The 22,997-nt window shown below is 36.8% G+C and overlaps 1 protein-coding gene across 1 annotated transcript; it reads right to left on the bottom strand.

Annotated features, from left to right (window-relative positions):
* Nucleotides 1–8,707: 8,707 nt before the first annotated feature.
* On the bottom strand, nucleotides 8,708–13,335 carry LOC149792240 (sialate O-acetylesterase-like). The gene is made up of 4 exons (XM_089969547.1): nucleotides 13,152–13,335; nucleotides 10,413–10,584; nucleotides 10,152–10,240; nucleotides 8,708–8,769 (listed from the first exon to the last, which is right to left on the bottom strand). The coding sequence occupies exons 1-4, from the start codon at nucleotides 13,195–13,197 to the stop codon at nucleotides 8,708–8,710; spliced, it is 369 nt and encodes a 122-aa protein (XP_089825673.1). The 5' UTR covers nucleotides 13,198–13,335.
* Between the last annotated feature and the right edge of the window lie 9,662 nt (nucleotides 13,336–22,997).

The raw sequence follows: 22,997 nt of genomic DNA, 5'->3' as shown, positions 1-22,997 counted from the left end.
TCACCGGCTTTTTTCACACATTTATCAACACCTTTATCAATACTGTCTTTGATGCTTGCGATTGATATATTCGAGTCCTTGATCCGGCCGCCATCACTAAATGCAACGAAGTTATCCTTGGTAGCTCCAAGAACTCTGCGAATTATATCATTCCACTTAATGTTGCTCGTTCTTAGTTTTCCTTGCCTGTCTTGGAAAATAGCAACTTCATCTGGGTCAACTCCAGCTATATTCAAAAGATTATCGACTTCATCTTTGGTCGCATATTTTGAGAGATCAGCATCTGTGCTTGGTTTACCTCCTCGTGTGAAAGGTCTTCCGTAAATATCCACCATTATTCTTATTGCTGTTTTTCAAATGCTAGCATTTCTCGATGCGGTATATTCATACACTACTTTATGAGGAGGAGTTGCTGGATTTCTTGAGATTGCACCAAGAACATTTAAAACCTCCCTCCCACAAATGGGCGGATCAATTAATGTTTGTGTTGGTAACGTCGACTGCCACACTGGAACATTAGAAAATCTGCTGACATACTTGAGAAACTCAACTGGCGGTGCTAAACCGTACGAATCAAAATAGATAATTCCACGTGGATCGATCGCGTAAGCAACCCAGTGAGTTCCCGGACCATCTTTGTTGTCGAGATTGATAATGCCAGTTTCTGGATTATTCGGTCGTTGCGGTAATTGATCTCGCATAAATACGCCTCTGAAATGTTTTACACGCAATTTTTTAACAGCATCGAGTAAATCAAAATTGCTCAACGGCGTTAGAATTTTTTTGGATACCATGATGGTGGAGTTCCTGGTAGTCTTAGACCGCGTCCCTTTTTTTTCTTGTATCCTTTTCCCGTTGCCTTTTTTAGTGCCATTCCAGCTGCAGTTCCAACTGCACCGAGTGCTGCGGCTTTTGCTACGGCTGGTGCTGCCGCGGCAATCAACGCCGGTATTGCTGCGAGAAGAGGAAATATTCCACCGGTTTTAGTCATGTCCTTGATAGCTGCAGCAGAGAAATCAAGTCGGACACCGGTTTTTGCTGTTAGTGCCTTATTAAAATGTTTAAGCTGAGTATTAGTCAACGACAATTTGTTTGGACCACCAGTAATCTGATCTCGTTTTAGTGTTATTGATGTCCCGCACGTGCTTGCGTTCTTTGATTGCAATTTCTTCGTTTGACCGGAAGTCAAGGTGACATTAACATGACTGTATGACATTATATCCTAAGTTTGATTTTAATTGCGTTACATATTCTCGATTGGAGCGTCGATGACCCTCATTCGTCCGCCAACACCTTCAAGCAGCATTGCTTTATCGGAGAGTATGACAGCAATCGCTCTGTAACCACCAGCAGGAACACCTACACGAGCTCGGAAATGTAGGTCGACAACAGATTGTTTAACCAGATCAAGATGTTCAAGCGAAAAGTAATAAATCGGATATAAACTCATAAAGTCTCGCTGTGATATTTGCAGGCCAGTGTCTACATTAAGGTCGCGCCCCATAAATGACATCAGACGATGATACGCGCGTGCGACACGATGATGTTCGAAATCTATTAATATATCCTCAGATGGCTCCTGATGCCCATTTATTCTCAACGAAACTTCAGAAACTCCAAGTGTATCAAATACCATTGGATTTCTTTCCTGGCTATCTGTTCTAGCACGGTATTGAAATGCAATGAAAATATGTCGTGGTGCTGATACTCCTTGTTGCGATGATATATGCCATGTAAACAACCCACCATTATCACCCTGAATAACGTCTGTGGTTGTTGTTTTCCAGGATAGCAGTGATTTACCGCCCGTGTCCATGAAAGACAACAGTCGTTGTTCTTCGGTGATTGACGGAGACAACACTGGCATCCACAACCACAGTTTAGTTAGTATTACCTGACCAGGGGCAACAGCAGCATCTCGCCAGATAGCGTCATTATCATCAGGTTTTCGCACAAGTACAACTGTGTGTTTGGCACCGAATATGACCTTGTGGACATCTCTGCAGAATCCAAAGATGTGAGACAATGGAATCACACCTGAGAACTCTTCATCTCCACTTAACATCGATCTACGTGTTGCAAAACCCAAATTAAAATTTTCGTTCATCGATGCAACTGCGTCACCGGCATTATTCATTGTTACATTCCTGTTCTCGGGGCTGTCGGTTATATCCTTTGCAAACATCATTGATGGTCCGGCTGATCTGGTGTAATCATCCGAGTATCTCGCCAACCCGAGAATTGTTGTGGCAACGTCGACGTTATCATGAATTGTTTCAATTTCTTTTCCATCTATCATGTAAATAGCGGATTTAAATAACGCCATGATGCCGTTGTTAACAAATCCAACTCGGTCGCCGATTCCGTAGTTAGTGTTATCATTCTTTAAAAGCCTACCTTCAACTTCGATGAAGGCCTCAGCGGGCAAGAAGTATCTACTTGTATCCTGGACCTGTAGTTCAATTCTTCCGCGTTGGTTAGGATCACGTGCTTCATAAGAATAATATTGAAAATCACGTACAGAATCATCTTTAAGTACTGGTTTGGACATATCAAACGCGTCATTGGATTTTCGTGCAAACATTATTATTATTTGTGATGATCTAATTAAAATGTTATCGTCACCGGAAACCACTACCAGCTATCAAATTAGCAGTTACACTATCTTGCAACGCTTTGGAGGTAATTCCTGCTGTTGCGATCTCAGCTAATTTCTGATTTACGGCCTTATTTACTACGCTACTAACATTTGCCGGCATAGCTTCAGTGGATGGTAGTTTTACTGGCACCAACCTCTCGACTGGGTTTTTTTTTCGTATCAGCTGTGCTAGTCGATCCTTGATTGATTGAAATGCTTTCCCGGCAAGACTACCAACAGTGCCAATGGCTTTATCCTTGACAACATCAGCGGCTTTCATCGCGAATTGTTTTGCTAACGGTCCAGCTTTCGGAGCGATTCTTGTGACTAAATCCCTAACAACATCACCGACTCCATCTCCGTAAACAACCTCGTATACTGGTAATCGTGAGTTTACTACTCTGACACTTCTTGGTCTGCGAAAAGAATCGTGTAGTATCATTTTATTTAATTATTGTTTATCTAACTGAATTTGCTAGCAAATTTAATTATTAGTCGCTGTGGTAACCGTCTGCGAGTTCATCAATGAGCCCCCGGTAGATGCTGATATCCATGATGCCACGCTGAAATAGTCTCTGACAGATATCTGCGGCTTCATTTATAATTTCCGGAGAATTGTTTCCGGCACGTCTTCCTCCGATGAGAACTTCCAACCGTGATACATCATCGATGATATTATTAGGGCAGGCAATAAAACCGGATCCTAAACCCTCCCCTGTTGATGGTACAATTCTTGGGGATAAAATGTCTTGAGGCAAACTTTCAAAAGATGTTGTTAAGCTAATTATCGGCGACCTAGTTTGTTTGAATTTTTGGCCCCGCGGACTTCCTTCAGATGCAGCCTCGTATTCACTTAATGGAGTTAGGTCAGGATCTATTGCTCTTCGCCGTGAAGGATATTGTTGTCGTTCTGTGTGTTGCAACGGTGATTTTTCTTCTTGAGGTTGCGATGGTGGAATTTCAAGTTTACGTATAGCATCTACAAGTCTATCGTATTTTGTATCGTCCCTGCTGATTTGTTTTTTATTTTCACGTATACGATACGAATATTTGATAAAATTATCATCTGTCATAGAACCGTGTTCTGGGTTTAAAGACACATCTCTTCTAATCAATCCTAACAGTATTGTCTCAGGTAATTTCTCTTCTGGTACATTTTTAAGAAGTTCAATATAATCCGGCGTAAATCTTTTGGCGGGGTCAGTAATTCTCCCTGTTACTCGCTTACCAGCAGGTACTGACACAACAACTTCATCGGGTGGAGGCGGGGGTTTAAGTCCAGCTGAAATATCCTGTAAAATTTTCCTTTGCTCTATTAAAGCCTCTTTGGTAACAGCTGCGGATTTTTCAGTAGCTTTGGTCACGGGTTTAAATAATTCCTCCGTAGTCTCTGCAAAGCCTTCCCGTGCTTGCTGTCTTAGTTGTAATTTTTGTCTGACACTATCACGGACAGGAAGAAATTTCTGAATTGCTTCGAGACGTTCTCGAGCTAATCTAGTCGTATGTGCTTCTCCAATATTTGCCATTATTTATTTGTCAATGATTTAATTCCGCTAACATAAAAATGTTTTTCCTTGGAAACTCATTTCCCAGAGCAGCAGAGGGGATGGACCCGACCCATGGATTTTTCAATAACGACCCCGCCACGGAAACTGTTTCAGATTTATTGAAGTAACCCAAGTTGTCAGTGCAAACTCAACGAGTTTGTCCCTGGAAACTCTTCGAGTTTTCGGGGGACATTTTTTTTTGTCCTGTATTCTGAATAGAAGGGTTTATTTCGTCGAAATAAGCCCTCTATCGAGGAATAGTTTCCTGGAGGGGTTTATTGTGCAAAAAGTTTCGGTCTGTACAGCCCCTCTGCTGCTATACCGCTAGTATGAGTTTTGATTGTAAACATTCCTCGTAGTGGAGTTGAATTTGTATTATACGCATATGAACCAGAATCTAGAAGCAGGAAATGACGTAATTCTACTTGAAGATATGTCATTTCGGTTCTTTGTTTATATAACGGTACATGCCGATTACTATCTGTTTTTCATGGCGACAGTTATCTATTTACATCATGATACCCGAAAAGAATTTGCCCCATGCCCCCCCCCCCCCCCCCATTGACATGTTGGATTGACCCAGACGAGTAGTTAGACTATTTTGTTCATACGCAAATATAGAATATCGAAGGCATTCTCCTCGTCGCGTAGCGACTTGAGGGTGGGCGTGTGAGACGGGCTAACATCTCTTGCTAGTGGGCGTTCGGTGATGGGGCTCACCTGAGAAAATTTTTAAATAAATCATTAACAAATCATAAAACAATATGGTTCGAAATGCCTTTTTTACTTGTGAACATTTTCGTACGCAGCTGCGTATCTGCGTATTGGCAGCTATGCGCCTCGAGCTGAAAGAATTTGTACAGAATGTGATAATCCATGTTCATATTTATAAAGTATTATTTACATTTATTTAATTTTGTATTATATTTCACTGAAGTTAACAAGTTAACAATACCTTTTATATTCGATATTTGTAAAACAAATTGCTGATAAAGTTGTGATATTGAAGGGAAATGTAAAATAATGCCAATTTAATGCATTTGAACTAATCAGAATTGAATCAAACAATTGTCATTACATAACTGAACCGAAAGTATCGCAGTTTAGTCAGTCCAAATGTGAATAATGTTGTGAACCTACAGTAAGATCCATTGATGGAATTATAAAGGGAGGGTGGGGGTGGCGTGGGTTTCGACCAAGCCTTTACCATTTTAAAACATGTTTTAATGTTAAAGACGGAGAAAAATGGTCATTATAGGCAAGCAAACCACTCATCTATTAACCCCGATACCATTATAAAAAAGTAACCTAAGGCCGTCAGATAAATCACGTACTGTGGCAAATATAATGACAATAGAACATGAATGCCTGAAAAAATCTAACACTTTTCTTTCGTATCAATTCCTTTCTTTTTTCCCAAAATGACGAACTGATGTAGGTCAGTAGTAAGTTTAGTTTGGGAAAAGAACACACCAATTCAACCGTTCGAACGTGTAGCTTAATTTGTCAATAAATAAATGACAATACCGTAAATATTCGCTTCTAAGTTTAGTTTGTGGGGGATTATTTTTTTACTTAAAGTTCGATAAGCACGACGAACAAAATATGTTACGAATCCAATGGTAATTTTGGAAAATATAGATATTACTTGTATCAAACATTATTTGGAATTTAATAATTTGAAAATAACGGCTTAAAAAATCCTGAAAACAGTCGACTGTGAAGTTAATTTTTAATGTCAGTTACATTATCTTTTAAAGGAGAATGTGATTACATTCAACTTACGTACGGTCAGGTAAAATGTATTTGTATAGAACTAAATATTTAAAGAAATAACATCTGTTTCTCTCCAAATTATTTAAAGCAAAAAGGAAGGTTCTGCATTACAGTTAATAACACTGAGGATGTAGAGTATAACTTCTTTGCCACATTATGAATAGATAAACATCGGTATATCACCTTCAATCACAACTTTTATTTCTTTAAATTTTAATCAAATTGTGAATGAAGACACAGGAAATTAACATATGATGATCTATAAGGGTCCAATATAGCAGTTGATAGTGTCATACTTACAGAATTACAATTATATATACAAGGAATATGAAATGACATAAGCAAATCTTGCAATACTGGCTTAAACGCAGGAAATCATGGCTGTTGCAGCAATTTTACAAACAGTGCTAAATTCACACCAGGTAGTAGCTTGGATGGTCAAAGCTTACCTATAAATTCTGATGACAAAGATACAAACCATGAGAAACCATACCTTTCTAAAAGACATTGATTTTAAACGCGATGAAAACGGAGTCCAACCAGTTCAAGGCAAAGCAATCACAAAGGCAGGGTTGAAATTTGGCAAGGGGAACAAACGGACAAGTATAGACACAACGGCACATACATACAAATCATACATGAAATTAAACGGATAACACATCGAGAAAGCAAATCTACTAAGTCAAATACGAAAAGGGAAGGATTTAAATGAATGTAGCAAACGAATCAAGGATAAAGAAGCAAGCGAGTTAGTCAGTCAACGGAAAGAAGAAATTTATAACGTGTACATATAATTATGTAGTTCCATAGTTACACAACTCGAGCGATTACGCAAACAACACTAACTCATATTAATGTCAAAGTAACTTTATTAATAGTCCAAGCCAGTATTCCTCTGGTTGGATACGATGCACAGTCTTCTTTATACACTGTAGGAATTCTTCAATGGTTCCTATAAATGATGTTTGAATGGTGGCGCGGGTAGATCGTTATCACGTCCATAAATTGCACAGTTTTTAACCTGACACGGACTCTCTTTCCACGCATACCTTACGAATCGGATGTGTTGACCAAGTCCGGCACAGGAATGGACGTCAAGGGTGATGGACGATGAACTGTGAGAAGTTGTGTTCACGTCAGACCATCCACTATGAACGTGAAGGATTGGAAACCCTGAACTGTTTGATACTACAATAGACCATCGACTGGTTAGGGGACACTCATAGTTAGGGTCCGTGGACGTAGTACAGCAGATCTTAGTGCCAGAAAAGAAGGAAACTAACGGGTCACAACACAGATAAAGGACACTGGAAAAACGAATGTTCTTAGATGTTTAGTCAAAGTAAATCACATAAAATGCCAAAAGAATTTAATTTATAAATTACATTATGGAATGCTCATTTCAGACAACACTATTCAAAGGCAGTTATGAAACATGATACAAAATTGCGCGTGACCTGGATACCAGTTTCTTGCTTAAACGACTGATAACATATCACAGGTAATTTAATGGATGAAGCAAATTTGAATCCCACTACAGTGGGAACTTTTGCGACAGAAGACACCATTTAAATGATCATTTTGGACCATTACGAGGTTACTATTTCCCTCTGCAGAAAGCAATTGCCGTTTTGGACAATTTAACTGGACACATAGATTTACATACCCACGTATACTTATTATGGCTTCCTAAAACATCAAGTTCACGTTGTTACTTAGCATAATCTTCATTATTCTACAACATATATGTCGGCCACTAATGAAATATATCGCGGATCGATATGGTAGTGCCAATAAAGTGCATGTTTTGTTGGTGACCGACTAAAACCATGTTAGATTGCGATAGAAAGCAGATCAGAAGATTTGTTAAGAAATCTACCTTTAGGTTCCCATTTTCTTGTTTAATCTACGTGTCAAAGTTCAAGGTTACGAATGAGTTTTGAGGTATAGAAAAACCTAATAGATGTATTATCATTAAATATAATTGTTTAAAATAACACTGTGTACCAGATTTAAACCTAGTAATTTTTGGCAATGAAATGTCCTCTAAAAATTGCTCGCTTAGCCGAAAAATAAAAACAACTCGAAGAACAGTATATTTGGACAGATTTTTCAGAGGAAAATTTTGAAAATCCACGCGAAAAAATCGATTAATTTTATCTTTTCCCATGAACCAACTAGTCAAACTCAAAATCAAAGCTTAATATTTTTTTCGGAACCTTTTTTCCAAATATGAATGCCATTTGATTTCGAATTTCCTTCTTAGAAGTTTTTTTTTCTGAATAAATATACTCAATATCATTATCTTTCCTAGGAAAGTAATGTTCTCGATGAGTTTAACACCCGATGAGTTTAGCACCCGATGAGTTTAGCACCCGATGATAATATCATTTAATTAGTTTATCACTCGATTAGAATAGCACTCTGAGTTTAGCACTCGATGAGTTTAGCACTTGATGAGTATATCACTCCATGAGTATAGTACCCCATGAGTATAGCACTCCATGAGTATAGTACCCCATGAGTATAGCACTCCATGAGTATAGTACCTCATGAGTATAGCACTGCATCAGTATAGTACCCCATGAGTATAGCATTCCCTGAGAGTAGAACACTCGATGAGTATATCACTCGATGAATAAAACAATAGATGTTTACAACATTCGAACAAGACTAGCACTCGATTAGAATAGCATGTATGTCGAGTGGACGGATGACATCTATATGTGCTCTGGATGTCGCTTTCTCACGAAGTTCCAATTTTAATTTCTGTGTAATGTTCTAATCCACATGAGGAAAGCAAAATCTCTGAAATTTGTGTGCAAAACAATCTTGAAGATATTTGCTTATATGTGTGTGTGTGTGTGTGTGTGTGTGTATGTGTGTGTTTGGATTTTTTACGTAGCTTTAACAATTTTTTAATCATATTTCGAAGATGTCTGCAGTGGGACAGTTTATAGTGATGTCTAGCACTGGGGCATTATGTCGCAGACATGTAGCATCATGTCACATCCAGTCATATTATCCTGATACACGGTCGACCTCATTAACCTCATAATGCTGAGCGCATAGCGAGGCAGCTGCAAGTGCCATTTTTACAAGTCTTTGATATGACTTGGCCTGGGTACTAACCCGCGACTTCCCGCATCCGAGGCGAACTCTCTAACTACTAGACCATAAGAGAACCGCTCCGGTGGCCTAGTGGTTAGAACGTCCGCCTCGGATGCAGGAGGTCGTGGGTACGATCCCCCGCCGAGTCATACCAATGACTTACAACAAATGGTACTAACAGGTGCCTCGCTTGGCGCTCAGCATTAAGAGGTTAGTGTTAGGACTGGTCGGCCTGGTCTCAGGATAATGTGACTGGGTGGGACATCATGCTACATGTCTGCGACATTCACCAGGCCGACCAGTCCTTACACTAACCTCTTAATGCTGAGCGCCAAGCGAGGAAGATGTTAGTACCATTCTTTTTAAGTCGTTGGTATGACTCGGCAGGGGATCGAATCCACGCGTCCGAGGCGGACAGTCTAACCATTAGGCCACCGGAGCGGTCTCGTCGTAAAGTAAATTTGTACAATAAATACTAGTGTAATACTAGCTCAATATGTAAATTAAGATACTTGAATCTGAAGAATAATATTTCCTTCTTTATTTTATTTAAATTTTTATTGAATACTTAACGCCAAGTATACGAAAGTATGCTTATAACTAAGGTGTGATGGAATTGCCACTTAGGCGACACCAATAATTAGGATTCATATAATGCAATCGTCGACGAAATGGTCTCTTTATGTATATGCCTTTATGAGAAAATCAACGGGGTGACATACAGAAATATATTACTTAAGGAAATTATTCTAAATGCAGAAACTATATATTTCTATGATCTAAACTACTACCTTTCATAAACTGGACAATTGTTTGTGCCTTTCGTAACTTGTTCAATAATATATCAATATAAAAATGATTTTCCTTTCAGGTTCGGTGCTTTACAAATCAGCAAATATAAGAGAGAAGTGGGAAAATGGCCTAAATGTATTCAGAATCTTACAATAGGGTACACTCTTTACAGACATAATTACTGCATGCTGTTGATATTTCAACGTAACAAATAATAAGAATAAGCTACGGGAATTAAGACACCTAACTTCATAATCTTTACCTTTTCAAAGAATTTCTTATCTTACCTTGGTACCATATCGCCCCATAAATCGTCATCGGTAAGAATGGGCCGACCATTGCGTTCCATAGCACACTTGGCACATTTGGATTCTCCCTGGGGAAAATAGTAATTAAAATATGTGAAGAAACAGAGACAATACACCATGACCACCAATCCGCCTATTAATGAATCATTTGACCGATCCAATACCCACCCCTAAAAAAAATATTATCAAAGAAGACACACCAGCAAGCACACTATGTCGACGACGGTAAATCTTATAAACCTGTTGACTCTGTGTCCAGTAGAGGTGCATTTAGCCAGAGCTTCGTGAGAGGACCAGGCTTCTATCATTGTTCCTCCCCACGCTGACTCAATCAGTCCGATGGGTCGATGAATATGCGAGTATAGGTACTTGCCGTACAACCAGCACAAAGCGGAGAAACCACCAAGAGTTCCTGCAATAAGAAAAGATGAAAAAGGCAATGATTGATTTATTTTGTTTTCTCATAAAATGATCACGAGACATACAATTGATATAATATTAAGCTGATAATTGTATGCAAATTAAAACCCGCTTGTCATGATCTTTCCTTTGAAGATGTATGCGAGACCATGTTATGGTGTGTTTAATTTACCCTTAATAACATAACCTGTTCAAATACTGATGACCATATCCGAAGTAGGGTTCATTCATGACAGCGTATGTTATAATAGTTAAACAAATATAATCGTTACATAGTTGGTTTACTGTACATATTGCATGCGAATGGTAATATCTTTGATATGTCAATATGTGTACATATCTCTTTATGTGAATCGGACTGGTCCAGATAAACCCATTACATTCGTTCACATCGTTCTCTTTACTGACTGGCAGATAATGGGAATTTTCCTTACCCCGCGTGATGGAGTTGTTTCTACTGTTAAAATTTTTGAGGCCATTGTTCGAATGAATTGACCAAAAGGTCATTGCAAAAAAGCTACTTCTGTCAGAATAGGGTCAATTTACCAAATACAAAATTGAGAGTGTCGGTCAATGTGTAGAGAGATTGGGGTATAGACCTGTAACACGCAGCCCACCCGATTAAATACCTGGTATAAATCTAAACCTATAGGTGTAAACAAACTCGGGTATAGAGAGAAATGTGAAAATGCCTATATTTCAACTGACAGAAGGATATTCTATAAAAGCTTTCTTTCAATTCAAATAATGCAAATATTCTGTCAGAAATACGACAGAAATGTGGAATTACTTTAATCAGCAACGTCTTTAGTCTATGTTTAGTACGATGTTTAGTACGGCTTTTTCTTCTTGGAATCATAACTACGTTTTCTGCCGTACACATTACTTCGTATTGTTACGTATATTTGATTTAATTTATATCTGATTTAATTTATGTTTGATCTGATTTTATTTTTTGGGGGTTTTGGAGTCTTTTTATTTTCTTTACATGTCAATGTAATGTTATTTAGTTTACTAGGAATTTAATATTTGCCAGAAAATTCAGTTTTTCCTGAGTTTTTCCTTAGATACCTAAGTAAACAACTTTTATTCTCGGAGTAAAATGATTGGTTCTTATCAAGGACATACAGGGGCTACGTGATTTTATTTTATATGTAAACATGATCACGTGATCCTCTATTTCGCAATTAGGCATTTCCAAAATTGCGAAATACAGAGAGAGAGAGAGAGAGAGAGAGAGTCCAGGGCTTTTAAACATTTGATGTCAAGTTGTTTTGTTCTGTTGTGGCCAGTATTGAATTTTTGAGCTTTTGAGTTATTTCTAATTTTTCTTCAGATTATTTGGACTCTAAAAGATTATTTTGTTTGGAAATATTATTGTATTCGTACAGAATTCTTGAAAAAGAACATTGCATGAAAATTTTATTTTGGATTTCCAAGACCGGATGATTAATTGTGTTTCTACAAGGAACTGTAGACTTCAACACAGTACATGTTACATCATACGTCATCGCCTTTCATCTTTGATTCTTCGCCGGGACTCGAACTTGAAATCATTAAAACATTTCATTCGCATTCATAGGGTACGAATTACAAATTCCCAAGTCTATATGATAATAGTATTTACTCATTTTTAAATATCTCTGTTAATGCCTCAAATCATGCTGTAGGATCCAGGGATAGGGAATCCTCTTTTTGGGGTACATTTGGATTTCTGCCTTTTTATACCTTCATATCTGCATTATTATCCTGGAGGGAATGTGTGCTGTGATGAGAACTATCTACTGATTCGATATGCGGGTGGCTGCTACACACAAGTGCCTATACCTTTGACTTGCTGCATCATGTTTCCTTGATATGTTCATGACTGAGAAGCTATAGGACGTTATGTACGCTGTCATGCACGCTTTCATTAACGTTGTCATGCACGCTGTCATGCACGCTGTCATGCACGTTGTCATGCACGCTGTCATGCATGCTGTGAATGTCATGGTTGGCATAACTCACGGGCCCAGATTTGACGTTCCATAGATATTTATTCATATATTAGCCATGGTTACATACATTCAAATCATCCTTTAATTACATAATTGTATAAGTACCCATTAAGCAACTTATCGCATACTGATTAGCCACATATGTGTATGTGTATTCACATGTTTCATTTAATATATGTTTCTTAGGTTGTCCAATACTTTCCTCAGTCATAAAAATAATTCCATTTCATTCATACCTGATCCTTTTAATTCGATCATCAACGCGATCTACAACTAATATTAAGGATCAAACACATACGTATAATGTATTTGTAAAGCATTTATTATATTTTCATTGTTAACAAAATATATGACCAATTCAAAATTGACGCATTTGATCATTTGGGATAAAAACAGGCTATGCAATATATACCATAAAACCTCAGGTATTCATTTCCATATGTTCATAACAATCTTTGATAAAACGTCCAATTTCTTCAATATAATTTTTGTTTAAGGAAAAATTTAGGTAATATAAGGAAATAAGAATCTAGTTTTTAATTTTCTGTTTGGATTGACTTACTTGGTTCATTGTGAATTCCATATTGCTCTGGCCAGAACAGAACCATACGTCGCCAAAAAGGACGTCAGTAAGCGTTGCCCTTCCTTCACTTGACGATACTTGGATGACAAACGGTCCCTTATTATTCTGAGCCGGAAGTTTGACCTTCCATATTCTCGACGAGCCGCCATGTGGGTCTGCAATAACGGTTGTGGAGCTGACCTCATTGCTGTTAAGACTAATGTGGACGTTGTCCCCAATCTTGTGGGCGAAGCCCCACATAACAGCTCGGTTTGGGGCTCGTTGTAGAACCATGATCTGGCAAAAGATATACCAGACGCGCCATCCACGCCTAGCGACGACGAAAGTAACATTACAAAGATTAAAACTAGCCTGAACGTAATTGTAAGCTTGTTATATTTTTCATGTAGTCAATGTATTTCAAAATTAATCGGACTATTTATGGACTCAGTAGTGAAATCAGCTTCAACATATGAGTTAATTACCTTGTAACATGGCATATGTGTTCTTCCTTGTTTCTTTTACGAGTACATATTGTTTAGCTTCATTTTTCTGTCTCTTTTGTATAACGTAAATCTAAAATCAAACTATTTTATGAAGATATCAGCTTTACACAAGAGCAAATGAAAATCTGGCACTATTTCATAAGTCATAACGAATTGATATTCAATCGTTTTAGTGAGCTAAGGCCACTTTTTCTTCAAGTAATATAAGCAGAATTGGTATATGACATGAAAGATCAGAGAGTAGAGTAATGTAGCAACACATACCATTTCACGATTGTTTCCTGTCGAATAAAGTTAGCCATTGTCATAAGTTTAACAACCTCGTTTACTCAAAAATATAGATAGGTTTTCTAAAATCGCTGGTATTTACGTACAAGTCCTACAAAAATATAAACACACGATCAGAATTATCCACATTATGTCTGTGTTGTCCATTTCTTCTCTGATAAACAAGGTTACACATTCTAGTTTTTGAACTTAACACACATGTAGTACACGAGATAAGACTAGTTCAGTATCGCCTGATGTGGTCATTATCAGAAAGAGCTGAGCGTGCTCATGTCGCAGTCTACAACAAGAAATAGATAATATCATCACCTCATTACTTAAAAGGTTGCAGATTTCAAGATAATTCCAGTGGACAAAACAAAGGTCTCTGATCAAATATTTCACACGTCTACCATAATGCGGAACGTGTATTGTTATCATGTTGTATGTTTATCCAATAGTAAGAGCGGCTGTCTATTCCTTGTTTCATTAACTCAAATCGTCCACCATCTATGTTGCCAACTGTGCAAGTAGCTTTGATTTTAGTAAAATGTTCACTTATAATCTTGGTGATAAAAGATCAGAAGGAGTCCTAAAATGCGAACCGTTTCCCCAACGTACCTACCTGAAATCTAAAATAGTTTCTGCAAAGTAGCTCGCCTTCGTTACAGTGACCATCTCTTGTTACTGGCTTCCGTTGAAGTCAAAGAAGACAAGCATTGGTTTCAGATTCAAACGGTCAGGTATCGGGTCAATTAAAACAAAGTTTTCAAAAATGGAGTAAAATAATATTATTACTACATCATGTGGCCAAAGTAATGAAAATCAAGCAAAACAGGTTTTTGTTTCCTACGAAGAGGAATCGCCATCCATTTGAACAGTCATAGATTGTAAAGACTTAAGCAGACTACGTCTGTAATTGGCTACTTTTCGCAATTTTGACCAAGCGTGTCTATATTATGTAAGAAGGCATTACAGGGACAGGTCAGCATTTAATCTTACAAGTAAGGTCATTCGCAAACCATACCTCATCAATGCATGTCTTTTTCTTTGATTAATTATTTCTAGTCACACAAACAATTATTCAGTTAGAGAGATGTACAAGATATCATGTAAATCAAGACCATTATATTAGGCAAAAAGTAAAACTAAACCGACACATTATTGATTAACACTATATATATATATATATATATATATATATATATATATATATATATATATATATATATATATATATATATATATATATATTACACTTTCCTGGAGTATATGAGTGACTCTCCAAAACAGCAAATTAAAATGTTGCAAGAAAATATTAAATGATATGTGTTTTGCAACTGAAGTAATATGTTTTATTATATCTTTTTGATACCTGTTCGAGATTGAAAGTTCTTGTCTTTCTATTAGAGGTGCTAGCAGTTATGCATATATTATGTTCACACTGTATGCACAGTTGTATATATTCTACTGTGACTATATAAAAATTTAACTGAAGGAAAGTACTCGAAGAATCATTATTGCAACTAACATGGAAAGAAATGTATTTCCCTCTGCAGAATCATAACAATATTTTGATGCATATATGATTTCTAAACATTATTTACTTCGCTATATGTTTATTGTATTATTTGAATACGTGCTTGTGTTGTTGCCTTCTTAAACCAGTGGACTGGTATACAATATAATATTCTCTAGAAATGGCAATATGCTATTTCGTTTGGCCGTACCCCCACACTAGTAACTGATATAAATAACTGGATCGTCAGACGTTAACAAAAGTTACTGTTCGGTAGTTCGTTGCACGATGAGTAAATATATTATTTCTTGCATTAAAGATTTCCGGCAATCTGGAAGAAGTTTGTGTTTTTTTATCGTAAGATTAAATAGGTTCATCACAGGAGTTTGGAGGTTGTTGTTAGAAAACTAATTCCTCTAATTTATTGATATTTAAGAATGGTGCTGATAAAATATAATCACCCGATAACTGTAGCATTAACAACACCATAGACAATGATATATACCACGTGACATGTGAATTTGAATGTGTAGACCATAAGCAAATTACCACTTTGTCGGAATATTAATGTAATCAACTATGCAGTGACTTAAAAATTACTACACCGAATAAAATTGTTTATGTTGTAAAGTTAATAAGCTAGTAGAAATACGCAGCAAAGACATAAAGGGAAATTTATCTCCAATTATCTTTAAAAATCACGGTAAATATTAGGTGCCAGGGTTATCAGCTCAGGCTTTTATCTAAAGGTATGTCCTTACAATTACGTATTATATTCACACTGTCGACAGTATATCTTTATTATGCAAGTCTTTCTCTAAATTACAGTGTCCGTGTGTTCATATTTCATTAACTCAATTTATCACTTAAACTGAACTCCATGTACACCATTCGAGGAAAGATGATCTTGTGTTATTTTTAGTTGCATGTGCATATTATCAAAGTTCCATTTATGTTCAGTCGATCGCTAAAAGTTCAAAACGTTGAGTATTATTGAATTTCTATAACGCATTAGCAAGGAAAAGTTGTAAAGTCAATTACAGTTCTTCATGTTATTGAATACTTATAGTTTCTTATTATCAGTAGTACAATAAAATGGGTAATCGGGACCACTATTTGTTTTGAGGATCAAAGTGTGAACAATGTTTGAAAATTGTTTAAATGACGAACGTGATTTTGACACACCTTTCAGATATCAAAGCAGTCTGGACCAGTTTTGGGGTATCGAAGAAGGTCAAAAGGGGGGTGCGTCTGGACCAGTGTAGTTAATGCAGAGAAAAATGTGTATGTGAATGGGGATTCTGTCCCAGTTTTTGGATGCTGTAGTGTCCGTGCGCGAGAGTGTGCATGCCATCGGTGGAAAACCATTTATTGTCGAACGCGCATAATCCTTTCTGTGGATGAGCACCATGGAGAGGCGATGGCCATGAGACAGGAAAGTTTTAATGGATTAGTATTGGAGGCTGCTATAAAGTGCTTGATGATAATGCTCGAACTATGCCACGTGGTGAATGAGAACCTTTTGACATCTTAAGATTTTTTCTTAATGTGTCCGCCCTCGAGTGTGAAGTTATAAATTTTAGCGCGAAGTCCGATGGACTCTTTGATGAATTTTCCGTGGGTTTCATCTTTGAATTTTCCAATGACGTTTACGTTACTGTCAAAGTGGAACTGGCTATGAGTGGGAAAAATACTAAGATCGAAAAGATGTTCCTGCTGAGCAAGTCTATCGGTCATGAGTACCGTGGCTTTGTCTCCATATTTATTTTTATAATGTCACAGTCGTAAATGACCACTTGGAGAGATCACGGATAGCTGCGCCGACGTATATAGGTTTCTCCATTCTCAGATTAGTTTTTCTGGATTCGATCGCAACGAGCTCAAAGATTTTCATGCGTGCAAATGCATTATTGTTGACCAGTTTATCTCATCGTTAAATGCCATTGACGTCGACGTCAGCGATTTTCACTTTCGAATATTTTCCATGGATGTTCCTAACACAATATTGTTCGTGAATTTGAAGAAGTCTTTGTCAAGGGCCGACGTGGCGAGGGTACATTGTGTCGTGTTGACGTTTATGCATGGTTTCGTCTACGGTAACTGAAGAAACTTGAGTATCCGATACACTTTTTTCAAGAACGAGTCCGTGCTGGATCAACCGCAGTAACGCTAGATGATGTAAGATGCAATTATGCTTGTTACGTAGGTAAGGAACGACTTTTTTAATTTTGGCAACTCTGATACCAAACATCGTTTTGAGTTGCTGTTGTTCGCTTAAGCACGGACTGTCCACGAGAATACTTTCAGGACTGTACGGATAATAGTTCCGTGCGTAGTGTAGATGATAGTGTAGATCGACATCAACAAAATAACAATCGGTTTCTCCATCGGGATAATCCACGATACTCCATTGCATTTCCTCCACATCCTGTTCTCCGGGGATCCAGTGAAAGCCACCTGTGGGAAGCGGCTGTGATATAGCCGACTCGGTAGAGATTGTATTTGTCGAGGTAAATGATGTATACGGATGTCTTTGTCGGATCATAGTTGGACATGTATTTATGGTTGGCGTCGGCGTATTTTTTGTGTGCTGATGACGGAGATTCCCCCTTGTACCACCTGTTCAGGGAACATAAACATATCTTGGTCGTTGAAGAGTTATAAGGTCACTCCGGATTGTTTTCGCAGTACATCAAAAGCAAGAAATACCAGTGTGGATCAAGCTGGTAATGGTTCAAGTATGTTTGTCTGAAATTCGTTTTCAAATACAGATCCTGATAATCTCAGAAGGTCTTGCAGACGAAATCGTCCCATATCTTGCTCGCGTATCGGTACGCTTTGTTGTTGATAGGATATACATTTAAGTTGGAATAGAATGCGTTTATGTGTGGCGACGAGGTTTCATCGAATCGTTACCATGCATCGATGTCTTCATAGAGTAAATTTATTTTTATTTGAGTATATCTGCGTTGACTCCACATTCTTTATGCAAGTGTGTGAGCGTAGGACACCTTTTAGCGAATTCTTCAGCGACGACGCCATTAAATGGAACGAATCAATGAATCTGAAGGGGCCTACCGTCACTGACATGTATGTTTCGAAATTGTTCGGGATGATCTTGATTCGTTTTCCTACATTATCCAAAACGTCCTGCACCCGTGGATCACTCAGTGCTGGAACGATAAAATGTCCATCTTACCCGAAGATTGTGCGCAATCACGGGAAGAAACGGGCGGTCGTTAAAAGAGACATTTACAACCGGCATGAGCAAGATTGGGTACTTCCTTGATCGCCACCAGAAAGATGATCTCGGTGGTGTTGAAGGTATTTAAATGCTAGTCCAGAACCTTCCTTTGATCTTCTTTGATTTCCAAAACTGATCCAGAACCCCTTTTGTCTTCTTTGATACTATCAAAATACGCCAGAAACTGGTCCAGACCCTCCCCTTTGTCTTCTTTCATGTCATAAAAAGTGAGCTAAATCACGTTCATCATTTAAGCAATTTTCAAAAACTCACTCATTGATCCTCAAAAGAAACCTACCAAAAGCGTGGTCCAGATCCTCGTTAACATTTACTACTGTTATCGAAAGCATTATTAAATAGTGTCATATCATTGCGTATATATTTACTTGGTTACTTGACATCAATTTTATTATTAATATCTTGTTTTGGTATAAACCAGATAGCTACATGTTTGTAATTGTTTTTTAGTCAGCGCAATGAGCTGTATTAGCAAATTGAAATACATGTTTTCAGTTAAATTTTGGAACATATTATCTTAACGCTTCTTTATAGTTTATTACAAACACAAAACATTTAGACAGTTTTATTTAACCATAATTACGTGAACTCAGTTTATTTGCTTCTCTCGTAGTACGTTGTTCCAAATGTAAAGGTGTTACTCTCAAATTTTATTAAATAACTTTAACTCGATTTTTTCTTTGTGACTCATTCGCACAGCCAAAACTTAAGGGAAGAATAGTTATATATTTTAATATCATTAAAGAAGTATACTTAGTTGTCTCCAAAATTTCAACTCGAAATGATTGAAGACCATGTCGAGGCTTAATTATTGAAGACTGTCTAATCAGACCATGCCGAGGCATAATTATTGAAGACTGTTTTATCGGACTGTGTCGAGGCATGCTTATTGAAGATTGTTTTGTCGAGGCATACATATTGAAGACTGTTTAATCACTATGCCGAGGCACAATTATTGAAGATTGTTTAATCAGACTATGTCGAGGCATAATTATTGAAGACTGTTTAATCAGACCATATCGAGGAATAATTATTGAAGACTGTTTAATCAGACTATGTCGAGGCATGCTTATTGAAGACTGTTTAATCAGACCATGTCGAGGAATAATTATTGAAGACTGTTTAATCAGACCATGTCGAGGCATAAGTATTGAAGACTGTTTAATCAGACTATGTCGAGGCAAACTTATTGAAGACTGTTTGATCAGACTCTGTCGAGGCTTACTTATAGAACACTGTTTAAACAGAATATGTCATGTAATTTGACTTGCACAAAGAGCAGAAGTTTTGAATGATTTACTTTTATAATTGTATTCCGAATTGTGAGTGTATCTTCCTAAGTTTTAAAAGTCAATAAGTGCTGATGAAAGCTTTCGTGATCCAGATCCCATTATGTTTTCTCTCTGTAAACTGTTGACCTTCAGCTCTAAGGCTAAACTAGAAAGATTAATACTAATTATACTAACATCTTAAAAAATGTACTATGTCTAACGGATAGAGTAAATAGAAAATGAAATACACAGTGGAAGGAAGTAAATAGAGTAATATTTACATGAGACAATTTAATCGTCTGCAGTAATTTAACCATCTAAATATTTAAAGATAAGACTCCGCTAGAAGACATTTCACTGTACGAAACGTCCATTGTCATAAAAAATAGTTGCTGTATTATTATAGGTGAAAAAAGAAACACGTTGGACCTACTTAATTTTACTAGATAGTACATTACACAGAGTGAAAGCAATAGGAAAATTAAATTACATAGTTAAGCCTTGTGTAATCGGCATCTTACGTGACCAAGTTTAACACATTACGTAAATTACATAGTTCAACCTTGTGTAATCGGCATCTTACGTGAACATGTTCAAAAACTAGTTTCTGTTATACAGTCTGTGTCCAATTTTCAAGTCTGAAATGTTTTATGAAATGAGGTTAAAGTTAGATATTATCAAAGGTATGAATGCAAAGCACGATTACGAACTTTTAGTTCAACCATATGCGTTACCTTTGATCACCAGTGCAAATAATACAACCACCAATGCCAAAACAAGTAAATGTGACGTTATCAGCTTGAAAAAATTTCCTATAACTCCAAAACAACATACATCTCAGACTGTTAATAAAACTCGGGAGAGATGTTACTGTAGCTTTGGTTACGTCAAATAAAAAATTGCCTACATGAAAAATGTTCTCTCGATTAAGCCAAAAATGTATTATATTGGACAATAATGATGAGATGTAGTAAGAGAAATTGATGAAGTAGCATCTCATCAACCACCAGTTATAGCGACGCCAACATACTTTTCAGAAATATAACGTGCGACTGTTGATATCTTCATTCATCTTCCAGAATCTGTAACAGAAATTTAACAAACATTTACCCCAAACGGATGAATCAACCTTTCAAATACTGGTCGTTATCTTGAACCGTGTTTGGTATCCAACTAATTGCACTCTTTACTTCAACACTTGGCAAATCTTCTTGCAATGCATCCTTATTTCTTTCCACATCAAGTTAATTAGTTATCTCTTGTGTAGTTAATGATGTTTCTACTTCTGGTGAATGAATTAGAATATTTGCAGCTTCTAATACACTAAGCAAGGAGATTTTGAACTAGAAAAGAAAGTTAATTAACGTCATATAGATGTTAATGTATGTATGATAACACGTAAGCTTCAGTTACATTGGCTTTAAAGAACAAAATAATGTATAGTGATTCAGACAAATGCTAATTCAACTATTCATTGTTCATCGACATAATCTGCAACATACAGCATTAACTCATCCATAAAAAGTGTGGTTATAAATAATTGCTAGAAAATTAACCACAATCCGTTTATATGAGTAAAATGTGGACACTGTCTGAATTTGATAAAACCTAGCACATCTTTCAATGTGTACATATATAGATGTAAATCTTGAATGTTCAGTTTACAATAATGCAATCTTCGTTGTATCGAACAGACAAGACGTGGCTCATGGCGATAATATATTCATACAAGATTGGTCATAGGAACAAAGTAGTTGATCAAATGTTGCAAATGTAGTAAAAAAAACTGATCGCGTAAATGCAAAAACCAACGTTTCTAAATAATTACGTGAAAATAATGTGTAAAAGAAGCGAGAGTATTGCTGTGGTGGAAGAATACTGATTCCTTAGGTATCGATACACATTTTTCGACACTTTAATTTCTTGATCGTAAATTAGAGTTAAGGAACTATTAGCACTTTATCATTGACTAATGGATCTCAAATTAAAATCATAATCGGTACAGCGCACTACCATTGTCATGCAATTCAGCTGAATAATAGATTGCTGATTGATAATGCGGAAGCGTTTAACTAAAGAGGAAAACTTTTTTTACAGAAACGTTTTCAAATACATATAAAGTTTATTAATAAGTGCCATCTTAAATTTGTCAATGGTGACTTTGATCGAAATGTGCTTATGAGACTTTAGTTAGATGAAATGTACTACTCTTAAATTCCTGGAAACCATTTAAGAAAAGATGCAACGCTCAATTAGCAATGAAAATTGTATCACCCGATGATATATTGCTACATGTAACCAGAGCCTGAAAAATGCTTGCTTTCAACTAATACCATATGTTCATACACAATGCATTCGTTTCTTGAAAATAATTTAAATAGCATTATGTTGTCCCATAAATATTTGGTAATTGTAAATGGTTTACATCTCTTCAGGTCATATGTATAATCTGCTTGTGGTATCTATGTTGTTTTACTGTGCTTTAGAATGGTTCGGTAAGTGGAAACGGTTTTCATATTTGCCAATTTTTAGATCTGTCTGATTTTGTAATTCTCCATGTAAAGGGCAGGAACTTATTAAGAATGTATATTTTGGGGTTAGTTAAGATTGTTTGCTTTTAACCAGTTTGTGATATTTTGGAGTCGATTTTATGTAGGTATTCTAAGTAGTTAAGAGATAAGTCTAAGCGTTTGGTGTTTAAAATGAGGTGCATATACTACATTAGGTGGAAGCGTGTAAACACTTGTTGGTTAAAAAAGGTGGCATGGGAACGCTTATAGTGGAGAAAATGGTAGTGGTCGGGCGCCCTGTCTGACTCGTATATTATTCCTAATATGTTTACAAACAGTTTAGATAGCACAGATCAAAGAGTACAGACAACGGTTAGATAGAAACAATATTAACATCTGTATTTAAAAACCTACACGTTTGTTTACTAATATAATAATATCATTTCCATTACATTTAGCTTATCGCGCTTTCTCCACCAGAGTCGTGGAAGGCACAGGTTCTGAATTTGAG

The sequence above is a fragment of the Sinohyriopsis cumingii genome, chromosome 9 (genome assembly GCF_028554795.1).
Source record: "Sinohyriopsis cumingii isolate HCF-2022 chromosome 9, ASM2855479v2, whole genome shotgun sequence".
NCBI lineage: Eukaryota > Metazoa > Mollusca > Bivalvia > Unionida > Unionidae > Sinohyriopsis > Sinohyriopsis cumingii.
The sequence above is the reverse complement of the archived record's forward strand: the minus strand, read 5'-3'. Positions and strand labels throughout refer to the sequence as shown.

What these genes read in the sequence shown, in the direction of transcription:
- LOC149792240 (XM_089969547.1), bottom strand. Translation starts at nt 13,197, where the DNA reads ATGGTTCTGTTCTGGCCAGAGCAATATGGAATTCACAATGAACCAA. An exon ending in TGGAATTCACAATGAACCAA is followed by an intron (nt 10,585 to 13,151) that starts GTAAGTCAATCC and finishes TTCTTATTGCAG; the next exon opens with GAACTCTTGGTGGTTTCTCC. An exon ending in TGGGGCGATATGGTACCAAG is followed by an intron (nt 8,770 to 10,151) that starts GTAAGATAAGAA and finishes CACAAATTTCAG; the next exon opens with AGATTTTGCTTTCCTCATGT.